A 22,594-nucleotide genomic window follows, 5' to 3' on the forward strand; every position below is an offset into this window, starting at 1 on the left:
AACTAGTGCAAAAGATTCAGGCAAGTCAAAAAACATATATATCTCCAGGGCACAAGTTGGGGGGTACAAAATGGTAGGCGGCGTCCCCTGAAATATGCTGAACTTGTTCTGGTGTAAATTTTAGACACCGGAACACAATCAGCAGTGCCTGCATGTTGTCTGCTTTCGTTTCGAGCACCACTGTGCAAACGGCGAGGGGGCTTGGTTATTTTCAATTTCCAATTAACGCTGGCAACAAAACAAAGGTCAAAATTAAGGGGCCATCAGGCCTCCTTTTTTTCGAGTGTCCTGGCTGGGAGCTATCTGGAGCCTCACAGCTAGATGTTAATGCAATAGATGGGAAACAAAGGGCACACCGTTTGTAATTACTTCACAAGTACTTAAAGAAAGCAATGATTTTGACTTTGTTCAGTCACTGTATATAAGAGATATGCAGGCAATATAAGGATGTCAGATGTGTTGGTCAGCCCCAGAAGTTATACAAATAAGAAATTAACATACCAGTATTTTGTTTCTTTTATAGCACTACTCATCCCAAAGCAGAGTGTCAGAACATTTTACATTACTTGTACACATTATACATTGATAAATCAAGCAAGTGTGTAAATCAATGTACAGGATGTGTTACATAAGTCAGTGAGAGTTACAAGGTGTAGGAATCACATCTCCATTGCTCACTGCACTATATTTGGAGGATTACAATGTATGAACTACAAGTAACAAAGGATCTCTGAGTGGAAAGCAGGAACCCACTTATCTACGTAAAAAGAAAATCTGTCATCTGCATGCTAGACGATGTGCTTTGCAGGGGACACATTAACCTTCTATGACACTTTGACTCAAAACAGGGACTAGACAAAACACAGATCTCTCCAGCGAGGGTGTTAACCTCCAAAGCTATCTAACCATTATTATTATTCCCTGAGATTTACTGGGCACACAATGATCTGTGTAGCAGGTGCCTTAACCCCATAAGATATTTTTAAATACTGACTTTGCAACCAATTGAGCAGAACAGATTTAGTGCTACATTTCTCCTTGGTTGCCAATTTACTTGTCGCCAAGATAAAAAAAAAGTAAACGTTGAGACCCAAATTTTGCACTGCGGTTGTGTCCCTTTTTGCCCCAACCCCAACACAAAATCTCTAGTAATGTGCTTAAATGTATTCATGATACACCTGCTAAGTATATGTGGAAGTCTTAAGATCTGATGTAATTTCTTGCTATGTCACTTCCTGTGATGCCACATGTGATGTCCTGCAGGTGTGATGTCACGTGCCATGATGTCACTTGCATACAGCCTAACTTGGTTAGTTTCCCCACATAATTTTTAGGTCGAGCATTGGAGACCTCCTGTATATACTTTTCTTGTGGGCTTAAAGCCATCTCCCTGCTTTTCATTTGTTTGTTTCAGTGTCCTTTGAAAATCATTGCTTACTAGTAGTGAATCCCTCCTATGTGTCCCTCCCTTTGGGCTTTCGTTTACTTCCACGGACAGGGACCAAGTACTGTATCTTTATGCTTTGGTTGTTTATCTGTTGTTTGGGGGACTATTGATTTTATTTGTTTCCTGCTCGTGTTTCCGTTTGCCTATGTTCACCTTCGGCACCCTAGCTTCTTGCATTTTAATGCAGCACTCGTCCCTACCACCTCCAGCGTGGTGGACGCTTTAAGCCTCCACACTTTATCTTTCAGCATAGCGTGCTCCAGCCAGACTTCAACACATGGCAACCAGCGTCAAAACAAAGACCCGTGGGTGAACACAGACTGTGCTGTTATGACAGCAACTTGTTCCATAGTCTAGGGCTGTGTTCACGAGAAGATTATGATATCCAGAAAACCCTACTCCTCAGGTGCACAGAAATGCTCAGCTTCCTTTGGACACACGGCACACATGTACAGCAGGCTTCTTTAAGTTGCAGGACTTCCCTCCACTCCCTAAATAGCCTGAGCTTGGCTCTCACATCAAGGCTTCCTTCCAACTGTACATTTTAGTAGTCCCCTTAAGTAAAAGAGAAGTTCACTCGAGCACACAATTACACAGAATTAATTTCTCTCAAGCACAGTCAGACACATTTTCACAAAGTGTGGTACACTCTGACACTAATTCTCTCACACATTCTCTCAGACTCAAGCTCTCACACAAAATTCTTCCTCACACACACATTCTAAATCTCTGTCTCTCATGACCACAGGTTCAGAACCCCATCCCTGTGAATGCAGGACACCACTAGCCCTCACCTGAACAGCATTGCTAGTAGTGCCGCATGTGCTGTGACAGCACAGCTTGCCCCATCCCAACTGATTTCTTGCATCTCACTGTCTTCGCCTGTTCCTCACAGCCAACAGGCTCTTTTGTCTGGTTGTCAGTGCCGCTGTACAGATTTTCTTTCTTGCATCAACCACTTTTAAAGCTCCCAGATTACTTGTTGCTACTTTGTTGTACTTGTGGCAGTTGAGGTGCGCAGATGTCGCAATATTGTTGTGCCCACCCTGAGCCAGGAGAAGCTCTTCCTCTGCATCTGAAGCTCTCATCACTCCCGGAGGACCGTTTGCACCCTGAGCCAGGAGCAGCCCTCTGTCTGCATGCAGCCCTCTGTCTGCATCATCTTTCATTCACATTTATTCCTATCTTCTCTCCATCTCTCTGCTTCTTCCTGGGCCTTCATCCCCTATCACTCCCTCCTTTATCTCTCTGAATTGCCATTCGACCCACCTCTCTCTCTTTCTCCATCAAGTCTTCCATCCTTCTTACGCGCTTGCTTCCTCTTACCTTCTTCATCCTTTTACAATGTCCCACCCTCTCAGGTCTCTTTTTCTTACATACTTCAAGCTTTCCACTTCTCCCTCCTTCCTGCTCCCTCTCTTCTCCTTATACTTGTGCTTTCTCCCATGTTTATCTCCCCTTTATATTCCCCTCCTTCTCACGCATCCTCCTCCCAGTGCTCGCACCACAACTCATCCTTCTATCAGCCATCACTGATATGTCCAGAGCCGCAGCCGACTCAGCTCACCACTCCCCACCTTAACCATCTCCGCCTCCCCTTTTTACCAAAACAAGTATTGTTTTCAGCGAGCACAGCCAGCATTTGACAACTTGCATCTCTTCCACAGCTCTTTCAACCCGTTCTCTCCGCTGCCACACAAAAAGGTTACAGAGTCACCCCCATGTTATACTCATAATCATAACTGGCAAATCTCTCTTCGCATCTCCACCAACACCTCCTCTGACTGCATGACCTGGATAATATGCTGCATAGCTAATCACCTATAAGGTCCCAAAGGCGAGACCTATTGGATATGCCAATGCTTGTTTAGGACTTACACCCTGTAAAAACCCAAAGCTGCGTGCATGTGGCTCCGTTCGTTGATGGAATCCGGGTGGTGCATGAAGTTTGTCTGCTATGCATGTTTGTAAAAAGAGGCTTTTAGGGTTCATCTGTTCTGTGCTCTTTATGTGTTTGGTAGCAGAAAACAATTCTGGATGAGCTATCAGCCACTCCTTGTTTATCTGAGTAATGCCACATTGAAAGCCAGTGACTAGAAGGCTGGACTTGATCTGCGGGTTTGTGAACAATACACATACTGCTCACAGACCCATTGTTCCAGCACGTAGGGCCTGTCATGCTGCCTTCGTGCTGTAACAGCACTAGTGAAAGTATCACCTGCTACGCCACCTCTCAGGGGTGCTAGTGAGGGGGAAGGTGTGTGATGAGACAGTGTTAAATATGCTTATTTTTCAGTGGATTGACAGCATATGTGGCTCCCATTCGAATCAATACCTGAATCACAACATGATCCTGAGCAGCGAATGGACACTACCTCCTTACTCTTGCCTAAATCACAGAATTTGTGGAAGCCTTGCATCTTGCTTTGTCGTACATATCTCTACTCTTCAAACTTTTATGCAGCTTGGCACCTCCGGGTCCCGGGGAAAGCCCCTAATGAAAGCATGAATTTAATCAGGCCAGGCTGCTAGCAGGAGCACCAGCTTCATTTCAATCTCCATGCTATCCCGACCATGGACTATCGCCCCCCAGGACAAAGAGGCCCCCTGGCCCCCAGCAACAGTGACATGACGTATTTACCTACCGACTCTGCTGTGCTGTTTATTTACTTGTTGTGCTTGTTTGTATTCACATGTTTGCAATTTGCACTTTACTTGGATCTCAGAGAGGTCGCCAGCAAAATAGCATGCTTGGCATTCACTGACTGCCCCCGTGTGTACTATTAAATGCTGCACGTTGCACTTTTTTGCTATTTGCACTTCTCCTGGCTTTCAGAGGTGTCACTAGTGAACTTACAAGCTTTGCATTCACTTATTGCCCCCATGAGTACTAACGGCTGCTGCACGTTGCACTTTTTAGGTCTCGCCTGGCGTTAGCAGCGCATGCGCTGCCCTCGCTATGCGAGGGCTTCTTGGAAGCAATACGGTTCCAGAAGTTGTGTCTCAGCTCCGCCTACAAATTTGATTGGTATACGTTGTTTGTCGTCATATATTATTCAGAACAGACTTTGTTGATTGTGCCGGAGGGTTTTAGCCCCTCCTGGTTGCCACCCTGTCCTTTTTAGGCAACTCCCAGCGGGATTGGATATTTTACTGGTGGCGTGAGACGGTGGGTTTAACATTGACTTGCTGCACTTTAAAAAAAAAAACTATTGCATTTGTTTGCGTGTGGAATGCATTCTAAGCTATTTTGTTACCCTACTTTGTTACTATGCACTTTTTTTTATCTAAACAATGTTTGAATGTGCACATGCCGCTGGAAGCGTTTTCAGGGGATGTCCGTAACATTAGCATCCAGGCGGCGGACTCGGCATAAAAATTAAGCTTTTGTGGATGAAGGCTCGGAATAAAAGGTAAGCTTTAGTGGATTATGCATTTCTGATTGGTTTATTTATGGCTTTTTTGGGTGATATCGGTTATGCTATTCAGGTGCGGTCTCTTGCTTGTTGGATGCATTTTGTTTATTCTACGCTACTTGTTGCTATATCTTGACTGTGGGATGCTTTTTCTTCATTTTATGCTACTTTGTTACTATACCCTTGAGGTGCGGTTGATGTTTTCTTTATCTAAAGAGTCATGAATGTTCATATGCCACTGCTGACATGCCGCTGCTGACATACCACTGCTGACACACCACTGCTGACACGCCGCTGCTGATAAACCACTGCTGACCCACCACTGCTGACACGCCGCTGCTGACACCACTGCTGACACACCACTGGTGACACACGGCTGTTGACACGCCGCTGCTGACACGCCGCTGCTGACACGCCGCTGCTGACACGCCGCTGCTGACACACCGCTGCTGACACATCGCTGCTGACACATCGCTGCTGACACACTACTGCTGACACACTACTGCTGACATGCCCCTGCTGACACGCTGCTGACACCACTGCTGACACACTGCTGCTGACACACTACTGCTGACACATCACTGCTGACACATCGCTGCTGACACACCGCTGCTGACACCACTGCTGACACATCACTGCTGACACGCCGCTGCTGATACATCGCTGCTGATACATCTCTGCTGACGCCGCTGCTGACACACCACTGCTGATACATCAATGCTGATGCCGCTGCTGACACGCTGCTGCTGACATGCCACTACTGACATGCCGCTACTGACACGCTGCTGCTGACACACCACTGCTGACACACCGCTGTGGACACATCACTGCTGGTACACAACTGCTGACATGCCACTGCTGACGCACTGCTGCTAACACACCACTGCTGACGCACCGCTGCTGACACACCACTGCTGACCCACCGCTACTGACACACAGCTGCTGACACCCCGCTGCTGACACTCCGCTGGTGACACATCGCTGCTGACACCACTGCTGACACACCACTGCTGACACGCTGCTGCTGACACACCGCTGCTGACACACCACTGCTGACACGCTGCTGCTGACACGCCGCTGCTGACACACCGCTGCTGACACGCCGCTGACAAACCACTGCTGATACACCACTGCTGACACGCTGCTGCAGATACCACTGCTGACACACTACTGCTGACACAACGCTGCTGACACACCGCTGCTGACTCCCTGCTGCTGACACCACTGCTGACACACCACTGCTGACATGCCGCTGCTGACGCACCACTGCTGACATGTCGCTGCTAACACACTACTGCTGACACACCGCTGCTGACACGCCGCTGCTGACACACCACTGCTGAGAGGCCGCTGCTGACATGCCGCTGCAGACACCACTGCTGACACACCACTGCTGAAGCACCACTGCTGACACACCACTACTGACACACCACTGCTGACATTTTGCTGCTGACACGCCGTTGCTGACACCACTGCTGACACACTGCTGCTGACATATCACTGCTAAGACACCGCTGCTGCTACACTGCTGCTGCTACACCGCTGCTGACACACCGCTGCTGACACACCATGGCTGACACGCCACTGCTGACACACCGCCGCAGACACGCCGCTGCTGACACGCCGCTGCTGACATGCAGCTGCTGACACACCACTTCTGACATACCGCTACTGACACCACTGCTGACACACCATTGCTGACACGCCGCAGCAGACACCACTGCTGACACACCACTGCTGACACATTGCTACTGACACCACTGCTGACACACCACTGCTTACACGCCGCCGCAGACACCACTGCTGACGCACCACTGCTGACACATCGCTGCTGACACATCGCTGCTGACACGCCGCTGCTGACACACCACTGCTGACACACCGCTGCTGACATGCCACTGCTGACACGCCGCTGACACACCACTGCTGATATGCCGCTGATGACACACCACTGCTGACATGCTGCTGCCACATTGCTGCTAACACACCACTGCTGACACATCGCTGCTGACACGCCACTGCTGACACAATACTGCTGACACACCACTGCTGACACACCACTGCTGGCACGCCGCTGCTAACACGCCACTGCTGACACCACTGCTGACACACCACTGCTGACACACCACTGCTGATGCCGCTGCTGACACACCACTGCTGCTACACCACTGCTGACACACCGCTGCTGACACACCGCTGCTGACACACCACTGCTGACACGCCGCTGCTGATACACCACTGCTGACCCACCACTGCTGACACACCGCTGCTGACACCATTGCTGACACACCACTGGTGACACACCGCTGTTGACACGCCACTGCTGACACGCCGTTGCTGACATGCCGCTGCTGACATGCCGCTGCTGACAAACCGCTGCTGACACACCTCTGCTGACACATCGCTGCTGACACACCACTGCTGACACACTACTGCTGACACTCCCCTGCTGACACGCTGCTGCTGCTGACACCACTGCTGACACACCGCTGCTGACACACTACTGCTGACACATCACTGCTGACACATCGCTGCTGACACACTGCTGCTGACACCACTGCTGACACATCACTGCTGACACGCCGCTGCTGACACATCGCTGCTGATACATCTCTGCTGACGCCGCTGCTGACACACCACTGCTGATGCCGCTGCTGACACGCTGCTTCTGACATGCCACTGCTGACACGCCGCTACTGACATGCCACTGCTGACACGCTGCTGCTGACACACCACTGCTGACACACCGCTGTGGACACATCACTGCTGGTACACAACTGCTGACATGCCACTGCTGACGCACCGCTGCTGACACACCACTGCTGACACACCGCTACTGACACACAGTTGCTGACACCCCGCTGCTGACACTCCGCTGCTGACACACCGCTGCTGACACCACTGCTGACACACCACTGCTGACACGCCGCTGCTGACACACCGCTGCTGACACACCACTGCTGACACGCTGCTGCTGACACGCCACTGCTGACACACCGCTGCTGACATGCCGCTGACAAACCACTGCTGATACACCACTGCTGACACGCTGCTGCAGACACCACTGTTGACACACTACTGCTGACACAACACTGCTGACACACCACTTCTGACTCCCTGCTGCTGACACCACTGCTGACACACCACTGCTGACATGCCGCTGCTGACGCACCACTGCTGACATGTCGCTGCTGACACATCACTGCTGACACACCGCTGCTGACACGCCGCTGCTGACACACCACTGCTGAGAGGCGCTGCTGACATGCCGCTGCAGACACCACTGCTGACACACCACTGCTGAAGCACCACTGCTGACACACCACTGCTGACATTTTGCTGCTGACACGCCGTTGCTGACACCACTGCTGCCACACTGCTGCTGACATATCACTGCTGACACATCGCTGCTTACACGCCGCTGCTGACACCACTGCTGACACACCACTGCTGACACGCAGCTGCTGACACACCACTGTTAAGTCACCGCTGCTGCTACACCGCTGCTGCTACACCACTGCTGACACACCGCTGCTGACACACCATGGCTGACACGCCACTGCTGACACACCGCTGCAGACACGCCGCTGCTGACACGCCGCTGCTGACACGCCGCTACTGACATGCCACTGCTGACACGCTGCTGCTGACACACCACTGCTGACACACCGCTGTGGACACATCACTGCTGGTACACAACTGCTGACATGCCACTGCTGATGCACCGCTGCTGACACACCACTGCTGACACACCGCTACTGACACACAGCTGCTGACACCCCGCTGCTGACACTCCGCTGCTGACACACCGCTGCTGACACCACTGCTGACACACCACTGCTGACACACCGCTGCTGACACACCGCTGCTGACACACCACTGCTGACACGCTGCTGCTGACATGCCACTGCTGACACACCGCTGCTGACATGCCGCTGACAAACCACTGCTGATACACCACTGCTGACACGCTGCTGCAGACACCACTGTTGACACACTACTGCTGACACAACGCTGCTGACACACCACTGCTGACTCCCTGATGCTGACACCACTGCTGACACACCACTGCTGACATGCCGCTGCTGACGCACCACTGCTGACATGTCGCTGCTGACACATCACTGCTGACACACCGCTGCTGACACGCCGCTGCTGACACACCACTGCTGAGAGGCCGCTGCTGACATGCCACTGCAGACACCACTGCTGACACACCACTGCTGAAGCACCACTGCTGACACACCACTGCTGACATTTTGCTGCTGACACGCCGTTGCTGACACCACTGCTGACACACTGCTGCTGACATATCACTGCTGACACATCGCTGCTTACACGCCGCTGCTGACACCACTGCTGACACACCACTGCTGACACGCAGCTGCTGACACACCACTGCTAAGACACCGCTGCTGCTACACCGCTGCTGCTACACCACTGCTGACACACCGCTGCTGACACACCATGGCTGACACGCCACTGCTGACACACCGCTGCAGACACGCCGCTGCTGACACGCCGCTGCTGACACGCCGCTACTGACATGCCACTGCTGACACGCTGCTGACACACCACTGCTGACACACCGCTGTGGACACATCACTGCTGGTACACAACTGCTGACATGCCACTGCTGACGCACCGCTGCTGACACACCACTGCTGACACACCGCTACTGACACACAGCTGCTGACACCCCGCTGCTGACACTCCGCTGCTGACACACCGCTGCTGACACCACTGCTGACACACCACTGCTGACACGCCGCTGCTGACACACCACTGCTGACACACCACTGCTGACACGCTGCTGCTGACACGCCACTGCTGACACACCGCTGCTGACATGCCGCTGACAAACCACTGCTGAGACACCACTGCTGACACGCTGCTGCAGACACCACTGTTGACACACTACTGCTGACACAACGCTGCTGACACACCACTGCTGACTCCCTGCTGCTGACACCACTGCTGACACACCACTGCTGACATGCCGCTGCTGACGCACCACTGCTGACATGTCGCTGCTGACACATCACTGCTGACACACCGCTGCTGACACGCCGCTGCTGACACACCACTGCTGAGAGGCCGCTGCTGACATGCCGCTGCAGACACCACTGCTGACACACCACTGCTGAAGCACCACTGCTGACACACCACTTCTGACATTTTGCTGCTGACACGCCGTTGCTGACACCACTGCTGACACACTGCTGCTGACATATCACTGCTGACACATCGCTGCTTACACGCCGCTGCTGACACCACTGCTGACACACCACTGCTGACACGCAGCTGCTGACACACCACTGCTAAGACACCGCTGCTGCTACACCGCTGCTAGTACACCACTGCTGACACACCGCTGCTGACACACCATGGCTGACACGCCACTGCTGACACACCGCCGCAGACACGCCGCTGCTGACACGCCGCTGCTGACATGCGGCTGCTGACACACCACTCCTGACATACCGCTACTGACATCACTGCTGACACACCATTGCTGACACGCCGCAGCAGACACCACTGCTGACACACCACTGCTGACACATCGCTACTGACACCACTGCTGACACACCACTGCTTACACGCCGCCGCAGACACCACTGCTGACATACCACTGCTGACACATTGCTGCTGACACATCGCTGCTGACACGCCGCTGCTGACACACTGCTGCTGACATGCCACTGCTGACACGCCGCTGACACACCACTGCTGATATGCCGCTGATGACACACCACTGCTGACACACCACTGCTGACACACCACTGCTGATGCCGCTGCTGACACACCACTGCTGCTACACCACTGCTGACATACCACTGCTGACACACCGCTGCTGGCACACCATTGCTGATACGCCACTGCTGACACGCCACTGCTGTGTGTCTCCCTGCTGACAAACCACTGCTGACACACCACTGCTGTGTCTCACTGCTGACACACCACTGTTGTGCACCTCACAGCTGACACACCACTGCTGTGCACTTTACTGCTGACACACCACTGCGTACATGCCACTGCTGACACACCACTAGTGTGTGCCTCACTTCTGACATGCCACTGCTGTGTGCCTCACTGCGGACACACCACTGCTGACATGCCACTGCTGACACACCACTACTGTGTGCCTCACTGCTGACACACCACTGCTGTGCATCCCACTGCTGACACGCCACTGTTGACACACCCCTTCTATGCACCCCAGTGCTGACACGCCACTGTTGACACACCCCTTCTGTGCACCCCACTGCTGATGCCATTGTTGTGTGCCTCACTGCTGACACGCCACTGTTGTGCGCCTCACTGCTGACATGCCACTGTTGACACACCACTTCTGGGCCCCACAATGGTGACAAACCACAGTTATGCACCCCACTGCTGACAGACTACTGATGACACACCACTGCTGTGCTTTCCAATGATGACAGACAATTGGTGTGCACCCCACTCGTGACACGCCACTGCTGGGCCCCACAATTATGAGGGACCACAGCTGTGCACCCCAATGATGACAGGCCACAGCTGTGCACCCCGATGACAGACCGCAGCTGTACGCCACAATGATGACAAGCCACAGCTGTGCGCCCTAATGATGATAGACCTCTGCTTTACGCCCTGCTGATGAGAGACCACTGCTGAACCCCAAAAATGATGATAAACCACTGCTGTGGACCCCTCTGCTGACACGCCACTGCTGTGCGCCTCACTGCTGACACGCCACTGCTGTGTGCCTCAATGCTAACATGCCACTGCTGTGCGCCTCACTGCTGACACACCACTGCTGTGCGCCTCACTGCTGACACACCACTGCTGACACACCACTGCTGTGTGCCTCACTGCTGACACACCACTGCTAACACACCACTGCTGTGCACCAAACAGCCATCGAACTGTGTTGCAGATGGACTGCCGAACTTAGATACACCTTGAGGAATTTCTCGTAACCTGCTCCCTGCTGTATTTAAACAATAAACTACGGGAGCTCCTTTGGATATACTTCAAGAACTGTACGCACTGATGTCGTGCCTGCACGTTTATGCTTTCATTGGTCATTATCATTTGACACGCTAGTGGACACTCTAGTAATTTATATTGAGCCCTGACGAAGTTCCCAAGGCACAGGGGAACGAAACGCGTTGGCTGTGTGCCTGTCTTTTAACAAGACTACGAATAAAGAAGATATTTTTGCTACTACAGGTGTTGGTCTTTGTATGACTCGTGATAGAGTGCACCTTCCTTCTTTTGTGGACTGTTTGACTTACAAGTATCTTTATACAGCGGATACTGGAAGTTGTGGCACTCATATACCCATACGGATGATACATGGAAAACAAGTGCTAGACCTTAGTCAGCTGTTGGTTCTTTTGTTATTGCTGACACAACACTGTTGACACGCTGCTGCTGACACATCACTGCTGACACATCACTGCTAACACACCACTGCTGTGTGCCCCAATGATGATGGACCCCTGCTGAAAACACTGCTGATACACCACTGCTGTGCACCCTAATGATGACAGTGTCACTGCTGACAAAACACTGCTGTGTGCCCCAATGATGACTAACCACTGCCGACACTCCGTTGTTGACATGCCACTGCTGACACATCACTGCTGTGCGCTCCAATGAGGACATACCACTGCTGACAAAACACTGTTGACAGACCACTGCTGACACACCACTGATGCGCCCCCAAAGATGACACACCACTGCAGACACACCACTGCATGTGCGCTCCAATGATGGCAGTCCACTGCTGATACACCACTGCTGACAAACCATTGCTGTGTGCCTCAATAATGACACACCACTGCTGTACTCCACAATGACATACCACTGTTAACACAATACTGCTGACGTGCCACTGCTGACACACTACTACTGTGCAATCCAATGATGACAGGCCACTGCTGACAACACTGCTGACACACCACTGCTGTGCACTTCACTGCTGACACACCACTGCTGTGCACTTCACTGCTGATACACCACTGCTGTGTGCCTCACTGCTGACACACCACTGCTGTGTGCCTCTCTGCTGACACACCACTGCAGTGTGCCTCACTGCTGACACACCACTGCTGTGCACTTCACTGCCACAATGATGACAGGCCACAGCTGTGCGCCCTAATGATGATAGACCTCTGCTTTACGCCCTGGTGATTACAGACCACTGCTGGACCCAAAATGATGATAAACCACTGCTGTGCACCCCTCTGCTGACACACCACTGCTGTGCTCCTCACTGCTGACATGCCACTGCTGTGTGCCTCAATGCTAACATGCCACTGCTGTGCGCCTCACTGCTGACACACCACTGCTGTGCGCCTCACTGCTGACACACCACTGCTGACACACCACTGCTGACACACCACTGCTGTGCGCCTCACTGTTGACTCACCATAGCTGATACGCCATTGCTGATACGCCACTGCTGACACGCCACTGCTGACTCAGCACTGCTGACACATCACTGCTGACATCACTGATGACACATCACTGCTGACGCAACACTTTTGACACAACACTGTTGCTGACACCACACTGCTGACACAACACTGTTGACACGCTGCTGCTGACATTACTGCTGCCATGCCGCTGCTGACACACCAATAATGACACATCACTGCTGACACATCACTGCTGACGCACTGCTGCTGACACAACACTGCTGACACAACACTGTTGACACGCTGCTGCTGACATTACTGCTGACACACTGCTGCTGACATGCCAATAATGACACATCACTGCTGACACAACACTGTTGACACATCACTGCTGACACATCACTGCTGACGCATCACTGCTGACGCACCGCTGCTGACACAATACTGCTGACACAACACTGTTGACACGCTGCTGCTGACACATCACTGCTAACACACCACTGCTGTGTGCCCCAATGATGATGGACCACTGCTGAAAACACTGCTGATACACCACAGCTGTGCACCCTCATGATGACAGAGAGTCACTGCTGACAAAACACTGCTGTGTGCCCCAATGATGACTAACCACTGCTGACACTCCATTGTTGACATGCCACTGCTGACACATCACTGCTGTGTGCTCCAATGAGGACATACCACTGCTGACAAAACACTGTTGACAGACCACTGCTGACACACCACTGATGCGCCCCCAAAGATGACACACCACTGCAGACACACCACTGCATGTGCGCTCCAATGATGGCAGTCCACTGCTGATACACCACTGCTGACAAACCATTGCTGTGTGCCTCAATAATGACACACCACTGCTGTACTCCACAATGACATACCACTGTTAACACAATACTGCTGACGTGCCACTGCTGACACACTACTACTGTGCGATCCAATGATGGCAGACCACTGCTGACAACACTGCTGACACACCACTGCTGTGCACTTCACTGCTGACACACCACTGCTGTGCACTTCACTGCTGATACACCACTGCTGTGTGCCTTACTGCTGACACACCACTGCTGTGTGCCTCTCTGCTGACACACCACTGCTGTGTGCCTCACTGCTGACACACCACTGCTGTGCACTTCACTGCTCACACACCACTGCTGACATGCCACTGCTGACATACCACTGCTGTGTGCCTCACTGCTGAAACACCACTGCTCTACACTTCACTGCTGACACACCACTGCTGACACACCACTGTTGATACACACACCACTGTTGATACACCACTGCGGACATGCCACTGCTGTGCGCCTCACTGCTGACACACCACTGCTGTGCCCATCACTGCTGACACACCACTGCTGACACACCACTTCTACTGACACACCACTTCTACTGACACACCACTGCTGCTGACACACCACTGCTGACACACCACTGCTGACACACTACTGCTGACACACCACAGCGGTGTGCCCCAGTGATGATGGCAGAATTGAATGCAGCCAAATTTGGAAGAGGTGGGCATGCACAGCACAGACCCACGTCATCTGAAGAAGTCAGGGCAAGGAGGAGGGTGAAAGAAGCTGCCAGCACAGATACCATAGGAGGAACATGAGACAGGTGCATGAAAGACAAGGACGAAATCCATTTGATCCCAAAGCGGAGTCCCGTGGGCGGGGGATAAGAAGGTGGGTGCAACTAAAAGAAGTGGAGTAGGAGGAGGCAAGAGCTCTGATGTAAAGAAACAACTAGCTCCGTAGAGCAGTTGGATGACAAGGGGTGCTACTGGGTGGACGAGGCTTTACAGAGCAGATTAAGGCTGCTCGGCCCTCACTAAAGATAGTCGCAGGTGCAGGTAGAAGGGATGTTTGGCAAAGATTGTAGGGGGAGAGGACATGGGAGAGTTACAGGAATAGAACAAGCATTGAAAATGCAATAGGTCTCGCCTTTGATTAAGTTAGCCATTTGCTTTGCTAATGGTATTGTATAGCAAAACAAATGGCTTTAACTTAATGAAAGGCAAGATCTATTGCATTTTAATGCTTGTTTGCTATTTGCACTTCTCCTGGCTTTCAGAGGTATCGCTAGTGACCTGACACGCTTGGCATTCACTGACTGCCCCCATGAGTACTAATAGCTGCTGCACGTTGCACTTTTTTGCTATTAGCACTTCTTCTGGCTTTCAGAGGTGTCGCTAGTGAACTAACACGCTTGGCAATCACTGGACTGCTCCCATGACTGCTAATAGCTGCTGCACATAAGCACTTTAATCTATAGCTGCCCCCATAGCTATCCTGAGTGAGCGATCCTTCTATATCTTCCTGCCATTTGCTCTTACCTGGTTCCCGATTGGATTGCTAGTGAATTAACAAACTTGACAATCACTGGATAGCTCCCACAAAAAATTAACAGTAGCTGCTGCATGCATTTTAATTCATTGCTGTCCTTAGGTACCCTGTGTGAGTGGCATAAGTGGGTAATCGTTAATACCTGGGGGAACATCTTTTCAACTATTAGATCAACCTTACTGGCTTTTTGTGTCATAGTCAGCTTGCTTTACAATATTTTATTATTGTTGCTTTTTGTATAATTTTAATTAATCGAATACAAATAAAGATTGATTTGATTAGAGCACAAATTAAGATGACTTAATCTGTGCTTGGCCCATGCTCCACACACATCAAAGGAAGTGACGTATGGCCCGCACTGGCCAATTAAGAAGCAGCGAAGAAGAGTACCTATAAAAACAAGAAATGGTAATTAATGGGGCGAACTTCGAGTCAATTACTGTAAACAATATCTCTCACAAGCGAGAGCATGCGCAGTTGCAGGCTCGACCTAAAAAACACACATGGCGTAATGAGTTTACTCACCCCTTACACATATGACTGCAGAGCTTTGAGGTGCCTGAAAACGTGGCTAGGCAGAAATGTCATTCACGTGCGAGTAGGATTGACTGCTTATAGAAGTATACCACTCTGCTGCTTGTCACTGGATGCCCAAGTGCCTGAAGGCCACCTTCTCTGTAAAGTTCACTCGTGTTTTTAGACGGTTTAATGGACGGGGAAGAGTCAGGTTTATTTTTTTTATTTTTGGGTAAATGCGTCTCTTCCATTCACAGTTCAACGCCCCACTGTAACTGTGTGCCAATTTACAGCTTTGTACATCAGCTGCCGCTCTGTCAACAGCCAATGGAAATGCTGGTAAACCGAGAGTCGCGCTGTGGTTGGACGCACTTCGCTCCACTGTATTAAATTCGAGGAATGCCAAGCATATGACCCTGAAAAACATCAACAAGTTTTAGGGAATATGCCTGATTTTCTCGCAGCGCTGCACCAGCGTTTGCTGTGAGTTTGCAGCCTGGCTGTTACTGTGCCCACGTATTGATGCATTGCTATCAGCATTTGAACAAGCCATGCTGAAGCAGCGAGCAGTGCCCGGCGCTCCCAGGCAGCCCTCCCCGGTGCCAGCTCCCAGAGGCGCCGGTGAGCCCCCCGAGCCCCAGGACGAGCAGCAGCAGCAGCAGCTGAGGCGGAAGATCAACAGCCGCGAGCGGAAGAGGATGCAAGACCTGAACATGGCCATGGACGCGCTGCGCGAGGTGATCCTGCCCTACTCGGCCGCGCACTGCCAGCACCCGCCGGGCAGGAAACTCTCCAAGACGGCCACGCTGCTGCTGGCCCGGAACTACATCCTGCTGCTGGGCGGCTCCCTGCAGGAGATGCGGCGGGTCCTGGGCGAGCTCAGCGGGCCCAGGTTGCTGCTGGCCGGGCTGCCCCTTTTCGCCGGCGCCGGGTCCGTGTTCCTGGCCCCGGGAGGCATGAGCTGCGCAGAGTCCCTGCGCCCCAACAAGTACTTCTCGGTGTCCCTGGAGGAGCAGCTGTGCTCGCCCTTCCACCTGCCTGGAGGGGCGGGCTTTTGCTCCTGCGCCCTGTGCAAGTTCCCGCTGCAGCACTTTATTCCCTCCGGCCTTGGCATTGCTACCATCCAGACACGGTTTTCCAAGTGATGCTCTACCTCTGCTCGTCACCTGTCCAAGCGCTCTCTTCCGGCGTGCGCCTCATATTCACCAAGACTCGTGTACTCCAGCGGCCTCACTTGAACCATCCTTCCTGAAACGGTTCCCTTCAGTTGCGATCGCCGTCTTGGAAAATCTGAACCGACCTTCTGCGTAGTGCATTGACAAAAGCGCTTCAGGGTAGTAAGCGCTATATAAATGCAACTCCCCCAAAAGCTCTTTCGACTACATGCCCTGATCCCAAACCAGTAGGCGCCACCCACCGTAAAAAGGTTTATCATATTTAGTGTTAAAAAGGATCATCGTACCAGCAAATTTGCCATCCTAATGTGCAAACCTTTTTTTCCTCTTAATTTCAAAGTGCACGACCTCCGAAAAACATATATGCCAAGGCCCCTCCGACTGGAAATTGTTCCACTTAACTGTCTTCCGTTCTATAGGGGGCCTGTCTATACATCCCACATCTCCTTATACTGCTGCAGTACATTCACTGAAGGCACCCACCTTGCCCGCACAGCTGTTAAGGACTTAAAGCAGAGAGTGTCTGGGCAGATGTTTGCAGAAAGGCGAACTTACCAACCAACCGAGTGCTGGCTCACGGACTGGAACGCGTTGCCCACAAAACTATGCCTAACTTCATTTTGCTAACAAACCCCGCTGAAACACCTGTTTATTATGTAAATCCACCCACCCTCTGCATAACCTATAATAAGGTGGCGGCTATAAACGCCAGTCTAGGCTATTTTATTGTTTAGGGAAAACACTTTTATTCTGTTAACTAACATCCACGTTTTGCTTCCTTTTGGAATGAACGAATATTGACTTTCTTGTAGCAAATCACAGTAACGCCAGTGAAATCATTTAATTCAAGACGTGCCTTTGCCTCAAATGTTCGCACTTAACAGCGCCAATGTGTTGTGTCCTAGCATCTGTGTGTTCTCTCACCTTCCTAACTGGCCTCATGAACTTGACACAGCGACAGCTGGAAATGTACCGCTTTACTTTCAGTGTACACAGAGTTTGAATAGACATCCAGACCAGAACCTCTCATAAACTATGCAGCTATCGTTTTGTCGGTGCCGCGGTACAAGGACCAACTTGTATTTAACAATATCCTGTCAAAGTAACAACCGTCGCTGTTAGAGCTCAAGCGGTGTTGCTTAAAGCGCCTTAAAGACGCGAAAAGCGGCAATCATATGATAGATGTCCGTGATTCTTGATGTACTTATTCTGAACTTTAGTGGCCGCTAGTTTTTCGAGCACTTTACCTTTTTTTGTTGTAAAATAATCCGTAAAATAATACTAATCGTATCTGCTTTTGTGTTCCGCTTATGGGAGCGTCAAAAACTATTTGGTTCAAATGACATCTTGAAGTAAATGTATTTGAATCGAGCACGTGCACACAAACATACAGCGAGCATTGCACTATCAAATAATTTCTAGAATGAGTCCTGTTTGTAATACTGATTTTCTTACTTCAAGGCGCTGTATTTTCTTTTTGCTTAAATCGGTAAGTTTCCAGGAACGACATTTTCTTTTTTTCATGTTCATTTTTACTCTTTTAACAAATAAAAATGTAAACATTTAAAATGTTTGTGTTTTATTTTTTCCCCTTTCGAAAGTTTGTTTTCTTCTGTAAACTAATCGCACCCACCGAGTCCGGGAAAAATGTATAAAGCACTACCTCTGTGTCATAAATAATATAATAACAGTTGACTTTTCTAGTTTTCTGGGACATACGTATTTGGTTAGTCCAGTAAAAGGTCTCACAATTTAGAGTTTGTAAACAGTTAGTTGTTTTAACGACTATGGCAGTGCTAAAGTGACTGCGACCAGGGGCTTCATTTATGGACGGCAGGGGGTACCATGTTGCTGCTTTTAACCCCGTTTGACAGCTTTTCAACCCGTGTGGTTTAACCAATCAGAATATATATATATTTTTTCCAAAGAAAGTCTTCTTTACTATTTGCTTTTTTTGGTACACTGGTTATTTGTGACTACTGTCAATCGCCATTTATTAATGTGATTCACCCAAGGCTGCATATTCCTTATTACACCTCTTGTCTCCTTCCACCACCTCTCACTTCCTGTGTCTTTATCTCTCTCCCCTGGAGGTTCTTTTTCTTCCCTGCTTTCTTGCTATGTCATTGTTTTCCTATATCTTTCCCCTTTCTTCTGCACTTGGATAAAGTCTGATGATGGAAGATAAGTCCCGGTCCGCAGAGTTGAGGGCTGGTGCCCACAACCTTCAGCCGCCCCAAAAGAAGCACCGGTCCTATATTTACCGGCTAGCCTGCTCAATAATCTGTTGACCTTGTTGAATCTGGCTGCTGTTTTAGGATGCTTGGTCCTAAAATTCCAATATGCCCCATTGTTCAACATCTGAAACCAGTAACTCAGTACTGGACCGAGACAGAACTCAGCAGTCCAGTGTGACCCCTGCTCCTTTGGGACAGGTCTTCAACACAATTGCCACCTCTTACATTCCATGGCAGTGTTAGAAACGTAGATGTTTTTGCTGCTAGGTCAGTGACATTTTGGCCCCTGTGCCTAAGGGAACTCCAATCAACATTAAAGGGTCCACAATATTCCAAAACTCAAAAATGAGCCCTGCACCTGTTTTGTTTTTTGGAATGTGGGGGGAGGACCCACGTTCTGCGCCTTCCTTAGTCACTCTGCACCTCCTGAATCCCTTAATGCACAGCCTCCAGGCGCTTTCCTCTCACTCTGCCTAATCTCCAGTAATGCTTTGCCCACCTGGGAATCACCCTCTGCCCACCCCAGGCATGTTTCACCTACACTCCATTCACACTACAACCTCACACTGCCCATACTCCAGCCATCTTCAGACCATCTATTCAGTATGCAGGTTTCCCATTTTCCTTTGTTTCTTATATTTTCAGACACTTTGTTCTCAGTTCTTATATTTTTCACACACTGTGCCACCCCAGTTTGGACCCGGCCATATGAAAATCAGTCTTCACCCTGCTCCTAATGGGAACAGTTCAGCCCCTACTGCCAGGATAGGTCGTCCTTGTCATAGTATAACATATCAAAAACAGCAATATGCTCCTCATGGGAACAACACGATGATGGACTGTTCCCATGAGGCCATATTAAGAGGGGTAAAAAAAATGAACGTTTTCCATAGTAACTGCTGTAGGAAACTTTGCTTTCCACTAGAGCAAAAAACACTGAAAGGAATTTAGACTTGACAGGAAACTAGATCTTTACTTCCAAGTACATCTTTGCTTGGATTGGTGTAAATGTGTTGTTAATTATTGAGATCTCTGTGTTATAAAAATTGTTGAAAGGGCTTTGAAGGTTTAATTTTATAGATATCTGGACCCTTGATTTGTGGATGCTTCTAGGATCCCAGTCCTTGAATCCTCCAAGGATAGTACATTTGAATAATAAACGAATGCTACTGAAAGGAGCAATTTTTCGATTACTCCAATGCAGATTTGCTGATCCTTGGTAGATATAAGATTCTGAGGAATTACAGGACACCAGGCACTGAAGCAGTGTCCTGAAATTGGTGACAATGCTGTATATGGGGGGGAGGGGGGAGCAGAGGAAGCATCTTCTTAGCCCAGGCTGGATCCCAGAGGGACAGATACTGGCCGAAAGTGAAAAAGCTCCTCTTTTTGGCAGAATTGCCGATCTAAATTTGGATCTATTGCACTGTGAATTTGCACATTAATCCACAATTTTGTTGACTATTCTGCAAATTCCTGAAGAAAGATGTAGTAAGTACTGATGTGCTCCGGTCTGGAGCACGTCAGTCGGAGAGAAGACAAGCAACTAGAAAGACTTCTCACTGTAGAGGCACGCTTACTCCATACGCCCTCCAAGGGAGCCCACCGAGGCCCTGACAAAGTTATAGGTACAACTGACCCTTAACAAAACAGTGCATAACCTGATGCCCTAAGAAGAGGGGTAAGTGCAATGACGTATCTGCGCAGGTCACACGATAGTGATATGCATACCCGGTAATGAAGAAAGCCCTCCGACCCGATTGGGCACCCATGGGGCTGAAACATGTCGACCGCCTGACCACTCACCTTTTAACACAGGTGCCATAGAACAGTAGCCCTTCTATTTAAGCACCACACCTTCTTTTTAACCTTGCCCTATCCCTGACAGAATAAATCCAAACCAGGGTACTGGAAGCAATTTTAAGTTCACCTAACCCTCACTCTCACTATTCCTGATCACTACTGCGAATAACCAGTTGGTCTCCCTCCTTTGGAGGTAAGCACAAATAAGACCCAATGATAATACTGTTCCCGTAATAGACCAAGCGGATAATCAAGATATACTGCTACTACGAGCATTACATGCATGAGGGTTTTTTTAGACTAGAAAATCTATAGACCCTGGCAAAAACAGGACAAGTGATCCATTCTCCCTTGATTACCCCAGTTCAGGGCCTGGCCAAATGCACTGTTGGTTCCCTGCAAGGGAGGTTGGCGTTTGGCCTGTCTGTCCACAGGCTCTTTGACTAATCTTGCTGTGCACAGTGAAAGGTTGACCTTCCACAGAGGGTTGGGAGCAGGGCCTGACCAATTGTAAAGCCTCATGGTCAACCTCAACTGTGTACAACCAGAGGCTGTTTGCAGCAGTGGTTGCTTTCCTAAAATATGAGTGCATTATGTCATTAAACAATTTCAGAAATTCCATGAGAACCATAACTCACCCTCCAAAAGCACTGGGTATGGTCTCACAGTATTTATATCATTAAATAACAGACGTACAACCTAACATCACTAAAAAACAAAACTCATCTAAACAAAGAAATTATACTGTTTATATAGTGACTTTGCCCATAATGTGAATGTTAAGGTGCTATGTCACTTTACCAGTGATGCCATCAATTATAAATTGTGATGTTATTTGTGGCATCGTGTGTGAGGTAATTTGCAGTGGATTTGTGGGTGAGTTACCGTTTTCATGGCAGGCTCGCATGTTATGGTTTGTGTTAAGCTAAAATTGATTTGTCCGTTTCATCCAAAGAAGCGGGTTGTGATTGCTGTTTTTAGTTCCTTTTGCCTCAGACCAGTGGACAAAAAAGAAGTTAATCAGTTTACACAGATCTGGAATCAAAAGAAGAGAGAAATTTGATCATTCTTTCCTGGCAAGAATCTCATCAATTATCAGGGGTCGAGCTGAAAGCTAACTATTTATAAAGGTACCACAAGGATGAGCTTATATATTTTTACATCATTCCATGATCAGTGCTTAATTTGCGCCTGTGGTTTCCGGGCTCGGCACTGGCACTGAATTG

General features: G+C 49.9%; 1 protein-coding gene across 1 annotated transcript; it reads left to right on the forward strand.

The window, feature by feature from the left end:
- The first annotated feature begins 16,520 nt into the window (after positions 1–16,520).
- On the forward strand, positions 16,521–18,844 carry OLIG1 (oligodendrocyte transcription factor 1). Its single transcript, XM_085623126.1, has one exon. It carries the CDS (start codon positions 16,705–16,707, stop codon positions 17,296–17,298), a length of 594 nt encoding a protein of 197 aa, XP_085479252.1. The 5' UTR covers positions 16,521–16,704; the 3' UTR covers positions 17,299–18,844.
- Positions 18,845–22,594: the final 3,750 nt, after the last annotated feature.

Source organism: Triturus cristatus, chromosome 8 (assembly GCF_964204655.1).
Source record: "Triturus cristatus chromosome 8, aTriCri1.1, whole genome shotgun sequence".
In the NCBI taxonomy this organism is placed as follows: domain Eukaryota; kingdom Metazoa; phylum Chordata; class Amphibia; order Caudata; family Salamandridae; genus Triturus; species Triturus cristatus.